The following is a 19,075-nucleotide window of genomic DNA, read 5'->3' on the forward strand; positions in this document are numbered from 1 at the left end:
CAGGTTCTTTATAAATATATTTTTTATTGGAACAGCTTGGGTGTCACAAACTTTAAACGAGAAGTCTTATTTATTTATTTTTATTACTATTGTATTCATTCATCTTCAAATATTTAAATATCTGGGATTATTCATGAGTTTGTAGTTCTTGTTCGCTGCTTCATTCTGTTAATATGTTCTTTCCTTTTATTTATGTGCATTTTCACAGTCAAATAAATTTGCTCCAAGTTGTTTTATGACGCTTACGATGTATTTTCTGGTTTGAATCCAGCTGCTGATGCTGCTGATGCTGAAGAACGGCTGGTGAATAGCCTGTTGGGCCCAGATCGATACAACAAGCTCATCAGGCCAGCAGTAAACAGAAGCCAGTTAGTAACTATAGCGATTCAGGTATCGCTTTCACAGCTCATAAGTGTGGTAAGTAGTGAGCAAGAAAGAAATAAAAGATGATCCACATGTGGATAACTTAATTAATTGTAACACTTAATGGCTTGTATGAATATATTCAATTATAGGGAACCTAAAAAGCGATACAAAAAAAGATATAAAGTACCAACTATGCATGGATGACTAAGTACTAATACCATTAAAATGTCAGGACATCATTTTGATTTACTTCCATCTGGCTTGGGTTTCCATGTTTTACCATCACTGCAGTCAGAAGATTGCTTTTCATTTTAATTTTCTTATTCTTCTAGCACTGTGTCCGTAATGTGTAAACAAACACACACACACACACACACACACATATATTCAACAATTCTATTTTTATTTTTCTATGTTTAAATTAAGAAATTGGAATATTTTAAGTATAACCTTGCTTGTTTTCAGTGATTCTTGGACAACTTTGATAGTATTAAAGTAATCCACTTGGGTTAATCTCTGTTGAGGGGCAACATAAAACATTACAGCAAATGGAAAATTAAAATACATGTTTAGATTAATCTCATAAGGAGAAATGATTCTCCTGTATTTCTGAATTATCCAGTCTGCAAAGCCTATAAAACCTTACAAATGTATTCTTGCTGTTTTTGATAGAATGAAAGGGAACAGATTATGACAACGAATGTCTGGCTCACCCAGGTTGGTATAATATCTGCATTCTTCTTCCTTATTATACAATTGATTTTGTTTGAAGTGATGGTATGTCTATTATACTGATGTTTTAATTCTGTCTGGAAGTGCAACACAATGTCACAGCTAATTAGACCATAATGTAAATGTTGTCCCTGGTACTATAATTTAATGTTGTACAAAAATGTTCTCTTACTTGACTTCAGATCACTTGTGGGCTAGGCAGGAGAATTCCTGTGCATTCTGTTTTTTGTGCAGTGTCACTGCAAATTACACTTGAGTAGGTACAGTGCGATAAGGTAAACCAGGATAATCCTTGGACCTAAGCTGTCTAAATCAAGGCTGCCCAAAGGATGTCACTTGAGCCATAGCCATAAGATTCATTGAGCTCCACTATATTGCACCTCCTGTAGGTAGGAGAAAGTAAAGTAAAAAATCAGTATATGTTGTGTTTTAAAAATACAACATTTGTAATGAGGAGAAAACTACTGAAGCAGTGCCTTAGTGTAGTTGCTGCTGTTTAGTCAGCTTTTTAGGAAACTAAAGTTTTTCGTTGTTCATACTTATTTTTGTATGGGTCTATAAGAACTGGTAATTAGTTGCAAAGCTCATCTACAATAATGCACTTATCTCCTTGTTTAGATTGACTCTATGTTATTTTCAGTTTCAGTCATCCTATTCTGATGACTTTCCTAAACTCCCCCGTAACCTCAAGAGCGCTCTTAAACAAGTCTTCTCTTTAAGTACAGCGGGCACACTTGAGTATAACCATTCATTCTTCTCAACACTCTGCCCCTAGTGGATGTACAGTAGGAAATACATCCGTAAGAAATACACTTAGAAAAAGTGTGACGTATGTAATGTACATCCACTGGGGACAGAGTGTGGGAGAGAGGGCGGGACCTAATAGTTACACTTTCCCTTTCTGTTATCACATCCTCCTGCAACACTCTTACCTCTACTAGGTGTAAGAAATATCACATTTGTTACAAGTAGTATTTTTTACTGATTTATTTCTTAATCTCACTAGAGGCAAATTGTTGCAAGAAGACATGTTAATGGTTACACTACGAGACTGAAGGTATGACACAATTTTGAGAGCTCTGTTCAGTCCACAAGGGTGCTTTAAACATCTGAGTTTAAGAACAGGAGGTAGGAAGCACTTTTTTACACATAGTTAGTATGCAAAATAGTTTTATAGGTGAAGTAATGATATATAAAACACTACAGGAACAGTCATACAAATAGGTAGACTATTACACAAGTTAAGGCTCCACTTGGTGAATTTGGAGTTTCTGCATTTGAAAGGGTTAAAAAAAAGGTTACCTATTTAATATGTTAAAATAATGTATAACAGTGAAGACAGAGCATTATTTGGGTGACAGGTAAGAGATTATTAAATATGTTATCTAAGAATAAATACAAATGCATACAGTGAAATCTCAAATTTTAAGTAGTCAGGAATAGTGATCCCTATTTTCCCACTGTGCTGTAGTGCCATGTCTTAATTTAGTAGAGCTCTAATTGCCTTTCTGTAATTACACTGGTTTCGGGTGTTCACTTTACATTAAATGTAATATTCATATTGTATGCCCCTTAAACTTAACTTACATTTAGGGGTAATTTCGTCACAACTGATTTGAGGGGACTTGGAAAACCCCAGATAATTAAAACATACAAATGTCATTGGAATTACACGTTTTTTTTCAATTTCAATTTTCAGATTATTTTATTTCTATAGTGCCTTTCATACCACAGTATCTGAAAGCACTTTACATGCCGGTTAAAACAGAAGGAAGTATGTAATATGAAGAAGTCATAAATATTACAAAGAAATAATAATAATAATAATAATAATAATAATAATAATAATAATAATAATAATACAGCGTAATCTTCACTATAATGAACTCTTCTTATAAGGAACCCCCTTTTTAATGATCCAAGCAGGAAGAACCTTTTTTTCAATGAAAATTAGCCCTATATAGAATCTCTTTTACAAAATCTACCCAGATAAAACAATCTCGGTAGAAACTGACACTGAAATTTCTCCAGTGTGAATGTGTTATTCTCTCAGTGAAAACAAAAACCTTGGTAGGCTAATTTGAAGATAAGTCTGATTCATAGATAACCTACCGTAGTGCGAATCATGTGTGATGTATCCAACCATTGCCATCTTCACACAAACTGCAACCATGGCAACAAGCATGATGCGGTAACAAAAGTGAAACAGCGTGCATTGAGAAAAGCACAAAAAATATGAAGCAATCTACAGTGGATATGTTTTTCAAGAGAAAGGACACGTAATTACTGTATTCAGCATGTAAGTGTACTTTTGTTTTCATTTCTTTACTGTTTTCTTTAAAATATACAGTTCAAATGTTTATCGATATGAAGTAAGTAGAACTAGAAATAACTACTGTATACTGTATAAAGATATTCAATTCAATTGGGGTGTTTCTTCATTAATCTGATACAGCAAATTGCCAAACCCTGTTAGGCCATACAAAAAAAAAAAAAAAAAAAAGTGTGGTTCAGGTTATGCTGGAAAAAAAAAACAGGGTAGGTAGGTAGGTAAAACTTTTTTTTTATTTCCTTAATAAGCAGCGTGAGTACATTATTAATAGGTCTTTTCATTAATTACACTGTCATCTGGCTTCATTCTCCCACCATCTCCCCTTTCTCCACCTTACAGCTGGCTCATTTTGAGGGTGCAGCTTCATTAATAAACTCCCCACCTGCCTTGTTTTATACTATAGGCAGGTAGCTCTGAGGAGTGAAACAAATGGGACTAAAATATAGCAGCGTCATTACTGCAACACTTAATGACTGTCAGTACATTCTTTTCTACACTGAAAAAATAGTGCCATAAAAAGTCTGCTACAAATAAAGTAATTTTTGCAGTAGAGGAAAACAAAGAAAGAGATGAGTCTCCTGTTAAAAATAACAAATCTGCAATAATTGTAATCTGGATGGTATTCAGAAAATAATAAAATAGATGTGGCAATTAAATAACAGTTAAGTGAAACAAGTCAGAGTTTTAGCTTTAAAACTCCTACATAAATTGAGTTTTTTGTGCATTACTAATATTGTCATGGTACATATGTTTACACACTAAATAGCTTTTATTTAAAAGGATGCATCCTTGTTTGTCTTAAACATGATTTGCAATTATGTATTTGCAACATTAATATCTGAAACTGTCATATTTAAATTTTGACAAATGAAAAATGTTGGATTAACCAGGTCAAAGTGAACTAGTATTCATACAGTACACATTTAAAAAAAAAAAAAACATTGTAAATCTGAAAGTCAATAAATTGAAACACCCTGTGATTTCCCAGCACAGCACTGGGCGCTGCAGAACACAGCAGGAAGTCGCTAGAGAAACCACTCAAAGTTGCTTTAGACATTCGCTAGACAATTTACCACTCCTCTTGGAATCGCTTAACCAGAGTAAACACCAATATAAACAATATTAAAATTACAGTACTCATGAAGGTCGATCATTTTTAAAACGTTGTAGTAGGGGAGGTGGATCTGTGCTGACCCTTCTGGTGCATTCATAGTGCTACATGAAGAGGGCAGCAGCCTTACAATATCCTCTTGTCGGTTATGGCAGTGACACAGAGAGGTGCGAGAGAGGGTGTGTGGGCTCTCTCTCTCTCTGAGTGGCTGTCCTGCTGTTCCCTCATATCTGCCCCTGAAAGACAAAACCACGACCTAGCGGAAGCTCTGCTCCAGAACCAAGAACGGTCGGAAAAGAAAGAAACCAAAGAAAATAAATAAAATATTACTAGAGGGGAAACCTGGGGCAGACCCCATAAACGTATAGGAAGCAGGCTGAGGGAGTGAGCGTAGGATGGAGACCCGGGCCGTGTGGATAAAGACGGGATGGTCGAGGAAATGCTGCTGAGTGCAGCACCTTTATTTTGTAGTTTTATTACCATGTTTTATTTTCTCTTTTTCTTTCGCCTTTTGTCTTTGTTCTTTTGAGCACCTGCGAATGCGCCGGCTCTTGATTGTATACCAGCACTGATATACCCTTGATCCTGTCTATCATCGCTGGTAGTCAGGCCACAGACAACAGCGCCTTCTGCGGACTAAAATAAATCATTGAACAGAGAAACAAATAAATTGCATTAATAAAACTGGGCATCTGTGCGGTGTTTCAAGTACATCTTTCTGTCTCCTGTGTGTCAGTGAACAACCTACCACCCTTCCATAAACGTGTTATTTATATTTTTCTGGATTATCTATACAGATAATCTATACAGAGTTAGTCTGATGTAACTGATTTTATTGTAACATTATACATCACTTATCACTGATTTAGTGCATTATGTTTGTTTAAATAATTGATGTAGTTAGCTGCCGCTAATAAGGGGACAGCACTTGCAGTAGTTATTTGCAGGTCACTCGTGATCTCTTTGGTTCACAGCCGCAACCAGCTCCGCAGGAACTCTTCAAAGCTGTGCTGGGCTGTGCAGGATCTGCACAGATTTCTGTGGGTGGAGTTGAGTGACGTCATGCAGCAGCCTTGGAAGAACGCGCATCTCTATGATTATGTGCAGAACTGCGGAAATCTGCACTACGTGAAGAATGCTACCACTGTACTACTTCAGGACGAGAGAAGCGTGGTGTATTGAGCTGCGTGTGTCTTATGTTGTGACGATACAATCTGGCGACTTCTTTCTCTGAAAATCCCTGTTGTCGGCAGTGAAAGTCGCTTGATTTGTCACTAGTCGCTTTGACAATGTTTTTGTCGCTAGGGAAATCCAAAAGCCACTAGATCTTGCGACAAAATCGGTAAGTTGGCAACACTGGCTGCCTGTATAGCTGAATGAAAGCATTCTGCAAAGCACGTCCATTGCAGGCAGGACTAACTTTTAATAAATGGTTCCTGTTTCCGAAGATGCTGCTTCCCGCGTTTGGATCGTGATGTTTTACTGTGTTCTATATTGAATGTGTATCTTTGTAAATAGACCCAACATTGCATCTCAACCTTCTGGGATAAGCCATAACAAGAAACATTTTCAAAAATAATGTCTACATACAGGCGTGCTAGTGATATGAGAGTTTCTGAAAATGTGTTAACAGTGATTTAATTTCCTGCAAAGGGTGAAAGGGCTATTTTAATTATATTTCTGCGTACTGGTAAAACATTTGTATAGAGTACCGAGAATACAGTTTGTCAAGGTCATTTTATATTTTGATTTTTAAAGTGATTTTATGCAATGTATTTATTTTTTTGTATTTTAATTACTTTCCCACCTCCCGGCTTCTTTGGTTGTCTGGTTACTAATATTGATGTTTAAACCAAATAACTTGGAACTTAATTTAGGTCCCGTTCACGTGACTTAGGGGTGGTCGCCATGGTAACATTAGAGGTAGTCGTTCCATAGCATTAGTTTTATTCGGTGCAAGGATTATAATCCTTGATTAGGTACATGAAGCTGCTGAAAAGCTAAACCAAAAAATACTTGCAGTGGAAACTCTTCCAGCGAGCATAGCTGACTGCGAAAGTGGGTTTGCATACCTGTCAACGTTTAGTTTTCAAAATAAGGGAGCTTTTGTAAACTGAAATCTAGTGGCCTGAATTTAAGCGAATACCTACATAACAGAAAGGCATACAACTATTGCACTGTATTAGTTGATGGTAGAATGAGAGGATGAACTCGATCACTCTATGTTCACCCACCCTAATGATAGACTGGTGATATGCTGCTCCTGTAATTGCTTTTTATACAAAACTGAAAACTTTTTTGTGGAACAGTATTTGAAAGGCATCAGCTGAAATGGTTTCGATGTTATAGTATTCCTTTACAGTTCACACACGTACATTTAAGTGTTTTCTATCGAGGAAAATTATTTATGACAACAGTAAAGACTTTTCAGAGTTATTCAGCAGACCCGAACATTTTGTAATAATTTCGGAATACAGTATTTACAAAGCAGTCCACAGTGATTTGTGGCACGTCAGAGCAGTTACCGGTACTTAGTGATGCTCAGACTCTGAAACTGAAGATCTTGTTTGCACAAGGCTTCTGGAAAATCACATGAGCAAAAACGAGGCCGTGCACAGTGATACATTTTTTTCAGATTGATATCGAAAAATGTAGCCCACTATCAGCAAAAAATATTTTGAGTCGGGTAACCCAAACCACACATTTTTTTTTTATTTGGCCTTATAGTGAAAAACCTGATATAACAAACATTTCTCCAGGTCACAGGGGGTGTTTGTTATAATGAAGTTAGACTGTAATAATAATAATAATAATAATAATAATAATAATAATAATAATAATAACAAATCAAAATAAAACAAACCCCAGCTATTTTGTGGTGTTTCCAAACATTATTGGTGTTGCCGCTCCAACACATTAAGTCTTTTTCTCTAAATGTGCCGTTACCGGTCTTTGAGCTTGACTAGAAAGTGTTGGCATTGAAAAGTTTGCATTATAACTATTGGGGAACCAAAATCCACTCAAAATGATTGCAAAAGCAATTCCAATGACATTGTAAGCTACTTAATCTTTAATATAATGTTTTCATAAGGAATGGAATATGGCTTAAATGGTGCATTGCACTGAAATTGATTCAAATAATGCAGTTGAGAAATATCATTATCACTACTGCAGTTCATAAAATTTGCAACTAAAATATTGTACAGTAAATAGAAAGCATACATCTCATTTTACAGCTAACTCAATATTAGTGTCAGCAAATCTTAAGGTTTAATTTATCCAGGCTTTTCAATGATTAAAACCTCTCCAGTGAAATGATACAGTATATAAATACAGTATTTAAGTGGGAAGTCCTTGTTCATTTTACCACTATATTTTTAATTCACAGGAGTGGAATGATTATCGCTTGACGTGGGATCCTCAGGAGTATGAAGGCATTAAGAAACTCAGAATCCCTTCACAACACATCTGGCTACCTGATATTATTCTATATAATAAGTAAGATTGTGTGCATTGCATGCATCATTGTTCTGTCACTGACCGTTATGCCAACCAATGAAACTATTTTCTTTATAGTTACGTATCTCAGTATACTTACATTGTAAGTCTTTGCCATTGACTGTTTAGAAGGCAAGTCACCATTTTCCCTATTTTAAAACTTGGACGGTGATGTAAGTATAGGCACAGCGCAAATAATTGCAGATGCAAAATTCAAATTGCATTGCGGCCAGGCAGTTATTTTGCACTGCACGTTATGCAAGCTTAAGAGCAATGCAAATTACTCAATACACACAAATAATGATCCGCAGTTATAATAATGAGGGTCTCAATGAGCGCATTGGTCTATTTAGAGGCTGCACTTTCAGAGTCAGTACAGAGAGCAGTAATCGCAAGTATTTGTCCTTTACCTACTGCCTGCGTCAACTGACTCTCCCACTCATATCCCATATCTCCAGGGATTGAGTTTACACAATAGGCTATACAGCGTGGTAGCTGTCTCTAGCGGTCTGGGTATATTTTAACACTGTAACATATTTACTATAAAATACCTGTCTATTCCTTTCGTGCCACCAGTTGAAACACCTGTTCTTTCGCAGAGATGATGTACCAGTTTTGTGGCTGTCATTCACAAAAAACATAATGACAAGTTTTACAAGCAACGGATCAAGTCACATGTTTATTATTTTCATTCGCTGATTCCAAAATAATTCCACACTTCTGATTTACCTCTCAAACTATTATCCACTCCATGACATAAACCCTGCTCTATCTTTTGTTTCACCTCGATCCACTGACATTTTTTATATCACCAAGGAGACGTGATAAAAGGATCTTGCTACTTATCAAACAAACGAGAACAACACTGCTTAGTCAGCTGACTCCTCCCTAATCGCATCCTGCTTTAGTGCAGGAAATACCGGTACATTTACCGTCTAATACGTTATTTGGGAAAGGGTTACAGACGAGTACACTGAAAGGACAGAAAACGTTTTAGGTGATTCAAATTCAGACCCGAACCCGAACCGCAAACTGCGAAAAAGTTCACATTCCGACCCGCTTTTGCAGGACTCGACCCGATGCAGGACTCTAGCCTGTGTTTTTGCTGTGTGATTTGGACATCGAGTTCCACTGATGTGACAAGTGCATGAGGCACCCACGTGTGTCATTTATAGACCCCCTGGGCAAGTTTCAAATAACTATGACAGTAAACAGAGCGCCTGAGGAATCAAGTAAAATGTATTTACTTATTAAAATAAATGTATCCTGTAATGCTTTAAGCTTACACCTATCACTGAGTGTCACATAGTATGCAGCTACTTTTAAGTGCATATCCACATAAAGGCTACACAAACCTTTTTTATTTATTAATATCACATATATTTTGGGCAGCTTTCATGGTCACTAAGGTGTCTGTTGGAATACCGCGTTTAAATAACCCAGAGTTTAAATGTTTCTGCACACACCCCTCTACGGTGACTTCTCTTTTATCTTTTGTACCATACTGATTTTAAGTGAGGTTGGTCTGTCTCACTTTTTAGTCTTAAAGATATTTTCTGGACAGTAACTAAGATGTGCAGATGTTATGTATGTGGTATGTTCTAATTTTGATAAGATATACCAAAGCTGTTCGACGAGTCTGTGACACAGTCATGGCCCGCCCCCGAGGACATAAAAACGCTGTGGTCACAGACCTCAACGCCATTTTTCCTTTCAAGAACTGACTTGCCAGGAGAGCTGTTTCAAAGAAGTACTTTTTACTTTTTATGCTATATGTTTCACATTTATTGTGTTTTACACAAATTATATGTAATATTAAAAATCATCACTGTGTAAGTTTTACTAATTAAGAGCATTTGTGCACTACAGCCTGTTGTTTGTTGCATCTCACTGCGGCCTTGTGCCCCGTGTGAAGCCAGCATCTTGAGTCGCTCCATCCCAGGGATCAAGCAACGTAATTCCACCAGGGGCCTTGCAACTTCTTGGGCTTTATTGCAGGGTACATCTGTCAAGGATATTTGCAGTGCAGCAGTGTGAGCTAGTCCCCCTACCTTTGCTAGGTTCTACAGTGTTAAGGGTAGCTTCTCAGTCAATCCTTACAACACAGGCATAGAGGTGAGTTTCTCCCTCAATTTCTTAGCTCTAGCTACTTGTTATTGGGGTTCTGTATGGTATTGCACAAGGCAGCTTCTTGGCTTAGCCTTGTAGCATTCCAGTCATTCTGCAATATTGCCCTTGTGACTGCTCTGGTACACTCCCCCACATGGTAATGGTTACATTTCATACTTGAAAGGGAAAGTTAGGTTATTATCATAACCCTGGTTTCCTGAAATAGAAATGTAACCATTAACCTTCAAGGTCGCTGCATCCATGATTGCAGAAGGCTTGAAGCAAAAATGATGCTGCAGTCTGTTACCACAGTGTTTTTATGAGTTCAGGGTTCAGGCCATGACTGCGTCACAGGCTCGTCAAGCAGCTTTGCCATATCTTATTCAGCTTTCGGGTCTTTAGGAGGTAAATGCCCATACGGTAATGGTTACATTTCTATTTCAGGGAACCTTCAGTCCTTCAGTATGTTTAATAAATTCCATCTCAGGGCAGACAATGTTGTTAAAATAAAGTTAATCAGAAATACATTTGTAATTTAAAATGTTTTCTGTTCCTTTAAAGTGCTGATGGAAACTATGAAGTATCCTTTTATTGCAACGCGGTCGTATCTAACAATGGTGATGTTTTTTGGCTTCCCCCGGCCATCTATAAGAGTGCATGCAAGATTGAAGTCAAGCATTTTCCTTTCGATCAACAAAACTGCACAATGAAGTTCTGCTCCTGGACCTATGATCATACTGAAATTGACCTGGTTTTAACAAGTGATTTTGCAAGCAGAGACGACTTCACCCCTAGTGGAGAATGGGACATTGTTTCTCTACCAGGGAGAAAAAATGAAAACCCTGAAGACCCAACGTATGTGGACATTACTTATGATTTCATTATTAAGAGAAAGCCATTGTTTTATACCATCAACTTGATTATTCCTTGTGTGCTTATAACTTCGCTGGCAATTTTGGTATTTTATCTTCCATCAGACTGTGGTGAAAAAATGACACTATGCATTTCAGTCCTTCTTGCTTTAACTGTATTTTTGCTGCTAATCTCAAAGATTGTTCCACCAACATCACTAGATGTCCCACTTATAGGTAAATACCTGATGTTTACCATGGTGCTGGTGACTTTTTCCATTGTCACTAGTGTCTGTGTGCTGAACATTCATCATCGGTCACCGAGCACTCATACAATGCCACAGTGGGTAAAGAGGGTGTTTATAGAAAAGCTGCCAGCTTTATTATTCATGAAGAGGCCAGATACAAATATACGAGAGAGAATGCGTATAAAGCAACGGAAATCTTACCCTGATCCTAAAGTAGACAAAAGTGATGGTGAGTCGTTTTATGTCAATGAAGATTCTGCCAAGAAGTATGGCTGGAAAATAAGTGACATACCTGATAGCACAGAGTTCAGGAAGAGAATGACCATTAAATGCAACCCTGATGTCGAAGAGGCTGTTGAGGGGGTGCGGTTTATTGCTGAACACATGAAAACCGAGGATGATGATCAAAGTGTGAGTTTTGTTGTCTTTTTGCTTATTTCTTAATCAAAAACTCAGGAAGAGGTTAGGGTTTTTTTTTTTTTTTTTTACTGTCCCCTTAATTTTTTATGATGTATTCAATCTGCAATTTTCAGGTCTTTGTTAATCCTTTAACTCTGAGTTCAGGAGATACTTTTCAGTTTGGTTGCTAGTCATAGACATATATAATGTAATATAGATGAGCAAAACTGTTTTTATTTTAGTAAGAAAATGATCCATCTTGTGCACAGCAGTGCATCACCTACAAAACTAAAAGAAACGTTATTTCCCTCTAAATTACTAGATGGCTCTGGCACTTTTCTGCAAAGACACTTTTAGTGGTCTAGCGTAGAACTGAAGAGTTGGTGAAAGCACTTTAATACCGACTTATCAAAGAATAAAGAAAAACACTCACACTGCACGATATGGTATCATTACAAAAATCATAAAAAGATAAGGGGACAGTGGGGAAAAAACTAAAAGAATGAACATCAAATGCCCTTTTAGGGGATCTTTATTGACAGTGGTGTTTCACTACAATGACAATCCAGTGGTTTTATTGGGGAAGCAAGATGTACAAGATGCATACCTCCAAGTGAATATTCATGTCATCAAAATGGCCGAATGACCGCAGAACACTGATTCTAAACAGGGAGTCAGATCTGCTGACTGGTTAAGTTTGGCTCCTGGATTAGTTAGTATCCAGCCCTAACCCAGGTTAATATTAAAAAACATCTTTAATATTGTTTTTTATATTTTTGATTTTGTTGTGCAGCCGTTTGACCCAAGTAAAAAATACCAAAGAAAAACATGCCACCTCCTCTCAATGCCTCTAAACATGTGAAAGAGGAGAAAGCCTGCCTACTCTGGCAGTTTTACAAGTACCTGGACATGACTAGAGAGCTATCCTTACAGAGGCTTTTAAAATATTGAAAAACAGCAACTGATAATTACCAGTTTGGGGCATCCTATGCAGTGTTATAATTAAATAATTTCAGTCACCATAGTTTTTGTTGTTTTGTTCTTTTTTAAAGCCACAATAAAGATTAAGGGTCAGCATTAAAATCTACTGTACACTTTTGGGAGAAAAGCAAAATAGTGCAAACACATTTAACATAAGTAAAATGGTTAGCTATGTGAAACTGCTTAAAATGTAAATCAGATGACCCAGGACAGAGGCATTTGACAACAAAATACAAATACAGTTTCTGAGGTCTATTTAATGAATATAAATTGAGGTGTATCTTAGTATTGCCACCTGTTTAATGTAAAACCATATCTCTCCCTGTTTTGCCAGTATGTGAATTTCTTATAACCGTGGTGAAATTCAGGAGGTATGGCAATGAGGGTGGCTTTGTTAGGAAAGGGTGGGACCCCAAGGCCAAATTCTACCTACTAATGCCCTCTGTCACTCACCAGACATTGCCCTGCCTAGTGAACGTAATATGAAGGAAGGAAATGATAATAAATGTTTGTTTTCTTTTTCTTTTTTCTTTTTTTTTTTAGATAATTGAGGACTGGAAATATGTTGCCATGGTTATTGATCGTCTTTTCTTGTGGATATTTGTTTTTGTCTGCGTGGTTGGAACAGTTGGACTTTTTCTTCAGCCTTTGTTTCAGAATTACAACACTCCAAGTATGGCTGATGGCGAGTAATTGCCCCCTGTATTGAAACACTGCAACCAGATACCAATTGTAACGTTTACAAAAAGGTCACATGCTCAGAAGCAACTCAGGACTACTTCTGATAGCACTATATATATTTTTTTTTATTCAAATAACAAAATACATTTTTTTTTTTAATTTAATCACAATTTACTCATTATATAAATAATAAACTGTATGGTTTGCCTAGCATGTCAAGGTATCAGTTTTTTTTTTAAAATTTTATTTAGCAAAGTGAAAAATCAATTAACTATGAATTCTTGAAAAGTTGCTAGATTGCTAAACCCAAAGAAAACACTGACCTGTAGCAACTGCAAAGACAACTAAAGACACTTTACATCTGTGTGGTTTGCATAGACCATATTTGTACTGGAGTAAAATGTGTTATTTGTCTGAAGTTCAGTAGCAACATATTATAGCAACTAGATATAAGGGAAGCTTAGACAAACTGATCCTCAAGCAAATATAATTCTTCAAACATCTGACTCAAAACTAATGTTTTTTTTATTCCATTTTATTGTGTCATAGATAAGTACATTACCATTTTCTTCCAGATTAGATTTTGAAGGATTTTTTAAAGGGTAATGTAGTCACAAGAAAAATATGGCTACACATGAAGGTAGAGCCTGTTAACTCTGAAAAACAACATTTAATATTTGTTGCTTCCTATACTGTATCATGTGAAATGTGTCCAGATTGCACGTTACCACAGTAGAAAATAATGCCACCAGGGCCATAATGATACTTCTAATTTAGCTTTTGTTTTTTTAAACAAGCACATGAAAACATGTTGTAAGATTAATGAGGATTGTAGGTATAAGACATCAACATGTATTATGGCCATGCATGGCTGTTCTATGGTACCTGTTTTACTGATCTATGACAGATTGTTTAGAAATCTGTGATAGGGTTAGTAAAAGATCTTGCAACAATCTGTGAGGGGAATATACCATACAGAACTCCACAGAACACATGGTGGGGATGTTACTTCACAAGCAGAGCTCTGATTATATTATTTTCTATTTATTTTTTGTTTTCTAATAACATCTGTACATTTAATATCCAATACACCAGACTACAAGTTGCATTTCCATTAAGAAAACAGGAATCTATGCTTTTTCAAATGTTGCAACATAATTATATAAAGTGTTTAATGAGCAGGACAGCAATCTTTAAAATGTAAGTAAAATAATAAAAAAAAAAAAAGATGTACTCTGTAGGACAAAGATATTAGTTTGTCTTTTGTTTAAATAAAATATGTTACTTCTGTTTTACTGTGTAGTTAACCTGATTGCTTTAAAAACTTGGTTCACCTCATTGCAATCCAGTTTTTCATCCAATGTCTTATTTATTTAAAAAAAGTTCACAAAATATTATATAGTAATGCAGTACAGTAGTGATAGAAGTGTGATAGATTTCCAGGTCCAAAAACTTTTTAGCACAATTTATATTCCACCTTCTCTCAAGTGGATTTATAGTGTCACCAGAACTCAATAAAATGACTACCGTATTTGCAGTGGGGTGTAGTTTACTCCTTATTATAAAACAGATTGTTAGAATGCTGATTGGCCCGTCAGTGTTCTAAGCTGTTACAATATCCAGCACAATGTCACGATTAGGGACTACTTAGGAACAAAGGCAATTCACTGCGCCACCAAATCAAAGAAAACACCTATCAAAATACCTGCTGTCATGGAAGATACTGAAGATCGCTTTTGAACTGTTTGTGTCCATGACAATTGACGAATGGTTACAAAATGAAGCTGCATCAATTGATAAAAGCAACTCTCTCGAAATTGAAGAAATTAATACGTTGACAAGTCATGCTGAGGTACAAAAATGTAACTGACATGCTAAAAAAACCTCAAAATCAAATGAACACCACAAAGCAAACAAATTGGGCTGTTAAATACTTCAATGACTGGCTTTCTGAAACAAATATACAATTTTACTTTAAATAAATTACAAAAGAACAGTTAAATAGTATCCTTAGAAATTTCTATGGCACAGCCAGAAATTGTAAAGGTGAGCGATACGGAATAAGCAGCTGTGCTGGGCTCCGTGCCCCCTTTCCCCCCATGTTAATACCGGAGTTTAATGAGTGACTTTGACAGAAATACAGTGATTCTTGTTAGTAAATCTCCCTCCCAACCTGTGAGGGCGCTAAGTAGTGAGAACAGAGTACCTTGGCCGGGCTGGCCTGACAGTTCTTTCCCAGGGTTCAAGGGAAATTCGGTCAGCTAAAAGAAGGTGCATTAGCTCTTCAACCCGGAAGGGAAACGATGTGGCAGTTGCGGATTGGAGGGGCAGCTGCACTCGTTTACCAGGGGTCATGTGTGACAGCATAAAAGGGGACGGAAAGACGTAATCTGTTCCTTTGCTTTGGTTTAATGATAGAACCTGGTAGGACTTGTGAGACATAGCTGTGATAAAGTATTGTGAGTGTTTTGTTTGTTTTATTACTAATTATTGTTGTTTGGTATTAGTAGATGGCTAACACGTTCCAGAACTCTCGCTAAGAGCCAGCACAAAACCTGGAAGAACATTGCACTATTGTCACTTATAAACTTGTATCATACACCACGAGCACTACTGCACGCACCCAGGAATGGTGACCATGTTAGAACATTGTGGGAAGGATACACATGTATATTGTTTGGGACTGCAACCCTGTTATTATTTACCATGTGCACTACACATTGCTGTGTATTGCTGAGAATTATTATTTGGTCACCAGACCTGGAATTATAAAATAAAAGGAAGCACTTTCCAACTGGATTACAAGTCTCTGTCTGTTAATTATGCACCGCATCACTCCTGCACCTGTACACTGCAAACCACTTTGCCACAGTGACACAGAGTTGACAACTTCAAAGAATGTATTTCTGGGTACATTTAAAAAACTGAGACGAGATGCCTGGGATAAAACATAACATCACCACGCAATAAGGAAAGAACCATTCACATTATTTGACATTCTGATGCCCTGGTCTTGTCAGTAAAGTTAACATCCATCCAGTTATATTTCAGATGCAGAGGAAAGAAAGGAAACAGACAATAAAAGCTGACTTTGTTATTATAGAAAAAGATGAAAACAGAGCTAAATATGCCACTATGACCTTTATTGAAAATATAAAAAAATCCTTAGCCGGAAGCTCGGAAACCACTTGTGCCCACTGGAGAAGTACTTATTAAAACTTCCAGAAAATCTGCTTGCCTTTTATCATCATCCCAACAAAGCAAAACAAAGCACCGTAAATTCTTGTGCTGTTTGGCATACTGTGACAGAGAAAATTAACCTTGGTTAGAAATCTCCCTCCCAACCTGTGAGGGCGCTGTGGAAAAGGAACAGTGTGACCTGGACTGGAAAGTCTGATGTTTCATTACAGGGAAAGTTGGAAGTCGGCCATCTGGAAATTGGGTGGAGCCATGGTACACTAAGTCATCGTCTCAGACAGGGAGCGATGTGGCGATTGCAGATTGGAGAAAGCGATTGCAGTCGTTAATCAAGGCGGAGTGATTGACGGTACTTAAGGGAACGTACCCAAAGGATCGTGAATTATACTATGATGTTTGTTTGTTTTTGTCGAGTGTAATTATTGCTTGTTTGTTAGACGGCTAAACATGTACCAGGAACTGTTGCTAAAGGCAGGCACAAACCCAGACAACACTGCATTACTGTTCACAATTGTATTTCACCACCTGCACGTTAGCACTCACTTTGGACTTGTGACTGTGTTGTGTTTTGTGTGCTTATTACTTCGGGACTGAACCCCTTGGTTACATTGTTGTGTACTACCATTCATTATTATTTACAGTTGTCAAGTGACTTTGGATTATAAATAAACACTGATGTACTTGGATTATCGTTGTCTGTCTCTCATTGCTCACTGCATCACTCCTGCACCTGAACACTGCAAACCACTTTGCCACACAAATGTTAGAGCCAATGGGAGTGAATTACCTGGCAACAGTGTTACCTAGAATATGCAGGAAGGTAGGCACCTCACAGATATACACTAATCATAGCAATCGCAGTACCTTAATACAGAAACTGTCCAATGTTGGATTGCAAACGACGGAATTTATGTCCATTAGCAGTCACAGATCTGAGACCTCCCTGCAAAGTTACTGGGCACCCTCACTGGAAAATAAAAAGTGCTGGAGCTGCAGTTGTCAGGGGAACTCTCCACGGCATCGCCAAATAAACAAAAAAGATTAGATGATAGCAAAAACTTTTCCTGCACTTAACGCCTCCTTCTGCAGCAATTGAGTTACTTGATCAACTGTGCAATTAGCTGCAACATTCAAATTAATGTCTATAAATACAAATGAACTGAAACACAACTAAGCAAGTTTTTTTTATTTTATTTTTTTATAAAAAGTCTTTATTAAAAATACAATTAAAGTGCGTTTACAGAAACAAACAAAAAAATGTTTGACCTGAATATTGTTTTTAGTTCATAGTGACTGATTCTGTTGTGGAAGATTATACCTCAAAATGTTAATACATCTTTAGAACCTATATAGATTTATCCTTCCTTTTTTCATAAAACTGTTTTATAAAAGTACAAAGACACTTGAGGGCATGGGTTGTGCTGGATATTGTCACGTCTTGGTGCATTGTTAGGCACTCGACTCCATCTCATGCCTGCAGCCAACCTAGAAGCGACACTAGTCAGCATAACTGATAACTCAGAATAAATACATCTTGCTAAATTACTTGGATATGAATATGTGTTTGAATGGAAAACTCTGGCAGCAAGGGCCATTTACGTTAAGACTGTTCACTTAGTGGGCTGCACTGTAAAAAAAACTATACACACACACACACACACACACACACACACACACACACACACACACACACACACACACACACACACACACACACCGTAATGTACGTGAAAATGTCTAAATCTCAATATTTAACCTATATTCCAAAATATAACATTTTTAACAGCACTGAAAAAAAGCCAAACTGCCAAGCTGTGAAAAATGTAAAATAGTAAACAGTCCCACTTTGAATGTACCTTTTTAAGACTTCTGTCCACACACTTGACGCTTCCTTTCTGGCACAGTTGATAACAATGCTCATTATGTATTCTAATTCTGCAACTTCTCCACATAATGTCTGTTAATGCAGAATCCAGTATAAGAAAATGGGTACTTCTGCATTTCTTTCTTTAATTTTTTCCAGCACTCTGCTACTAGCCAATCCACTTTTTTGTCATATGTTGTAATCCCTGTTAGTTGATTTTTAAAAAGTAATTTCCTGTGCTTGTGTTGTTCATGGAATCCACAGTACCTTCATTTTTTCAGCTCATTTTCAGAAAAACCTTTTATTGAGACTCCATAGCTTCATTTCCAGTAAACTCAAAATGTGTTGCTTTGTACAGTGTGTTATAGTAATGTTGTATGTTCTAATCTTTCATTGAACAAATAATCATCTGGCTAATAATAATCTTCTGTGTGGGAGTTGGTATATGACTTCACAGTAATATCGTCAGCCACATACTGATAAAAAAAAAAAAAAAGGACTGCTGGTTGATCTATATTTCTCTTTCCATTATAAAGTGTTCAGAGATCCTGTGATGGGACAGTGTCACTGGCAATGCTGTTTCGACCAGGAAGGGAGACCCAGAATTTACAGTTTCAAGCGCTAATGCGCAAGTTTAATAAAAGCAAAATCAACAAAACGTTAAACTGAACAAAACACATTAACAAAATAAAACGGCACAAGGGC

General features: G+C 36.9%; 1 protein-coding gene across 1 annotated transcript; it reads left to right on the forward strand.

Moving 5' to 3' along the window:
* Positions 1-279: 279 nt before the first annotated feature.
* LOC121300221 (neuronal acetylcholine receptor subunit beta-2-like) lies at positions 280-13,407 on the forward strand. The gene is made up of 5 exons (XM_041228753.1): positions 280-417; positions 1,039-1,083; positions 7,930-8,039; positions 10,710-11,658; positions 13,171-13,407. Exons 2-5 carry the CDS (start codon positions 1,057-1,059, stop codon positions 13,318-13,320), a joined length of 1,236 nt encoding a protein of 411 aa, XP_041084687.1. The 5' UTR covers positions 280-417; positions 1,039-1,056; the 3' UTR covers positions 13,321-13,407.
* Positions 13,408-19,075: the final 5,668 nt, after the last annotated feature.

The sequence above is a fragment of the Polyodon spathula genome, chromosome 1 (assembly GCF_017654505.1).
Source record: "Polyodon spathula isolate WHYD16114869_AA chromosome 1, ASM1765450v1, whole genome shotgun sequence".
Lineage (NCBI taxonomy): Eukaryota > Metazoa > Chordata > Actinopteri > Acipenseriformes > Polyodontidae > Polyodon > Polyodon spathula.

Coding starts and splice junctions, on each gene's coding strand:
- LOC121300221 (XM_041228753.1), top strand. CDS start 1,057: ATGACAACGAATGTCTGGCTCACCCAG. Junction 8,040..10,709: donor GATATTATTCTATATAATAA/GTAAGATTGTGT, acceptor GTTCCTTTAAAG/TGCTGATGGAAACTATGAAG. Junction 11,659..13,170: donor CCGAGGATGATGATCAAAGT/GTGAGTTTTGTT, acceptor TTTTTTTTTTAG/ATAATTGAGGACTGGAAATA.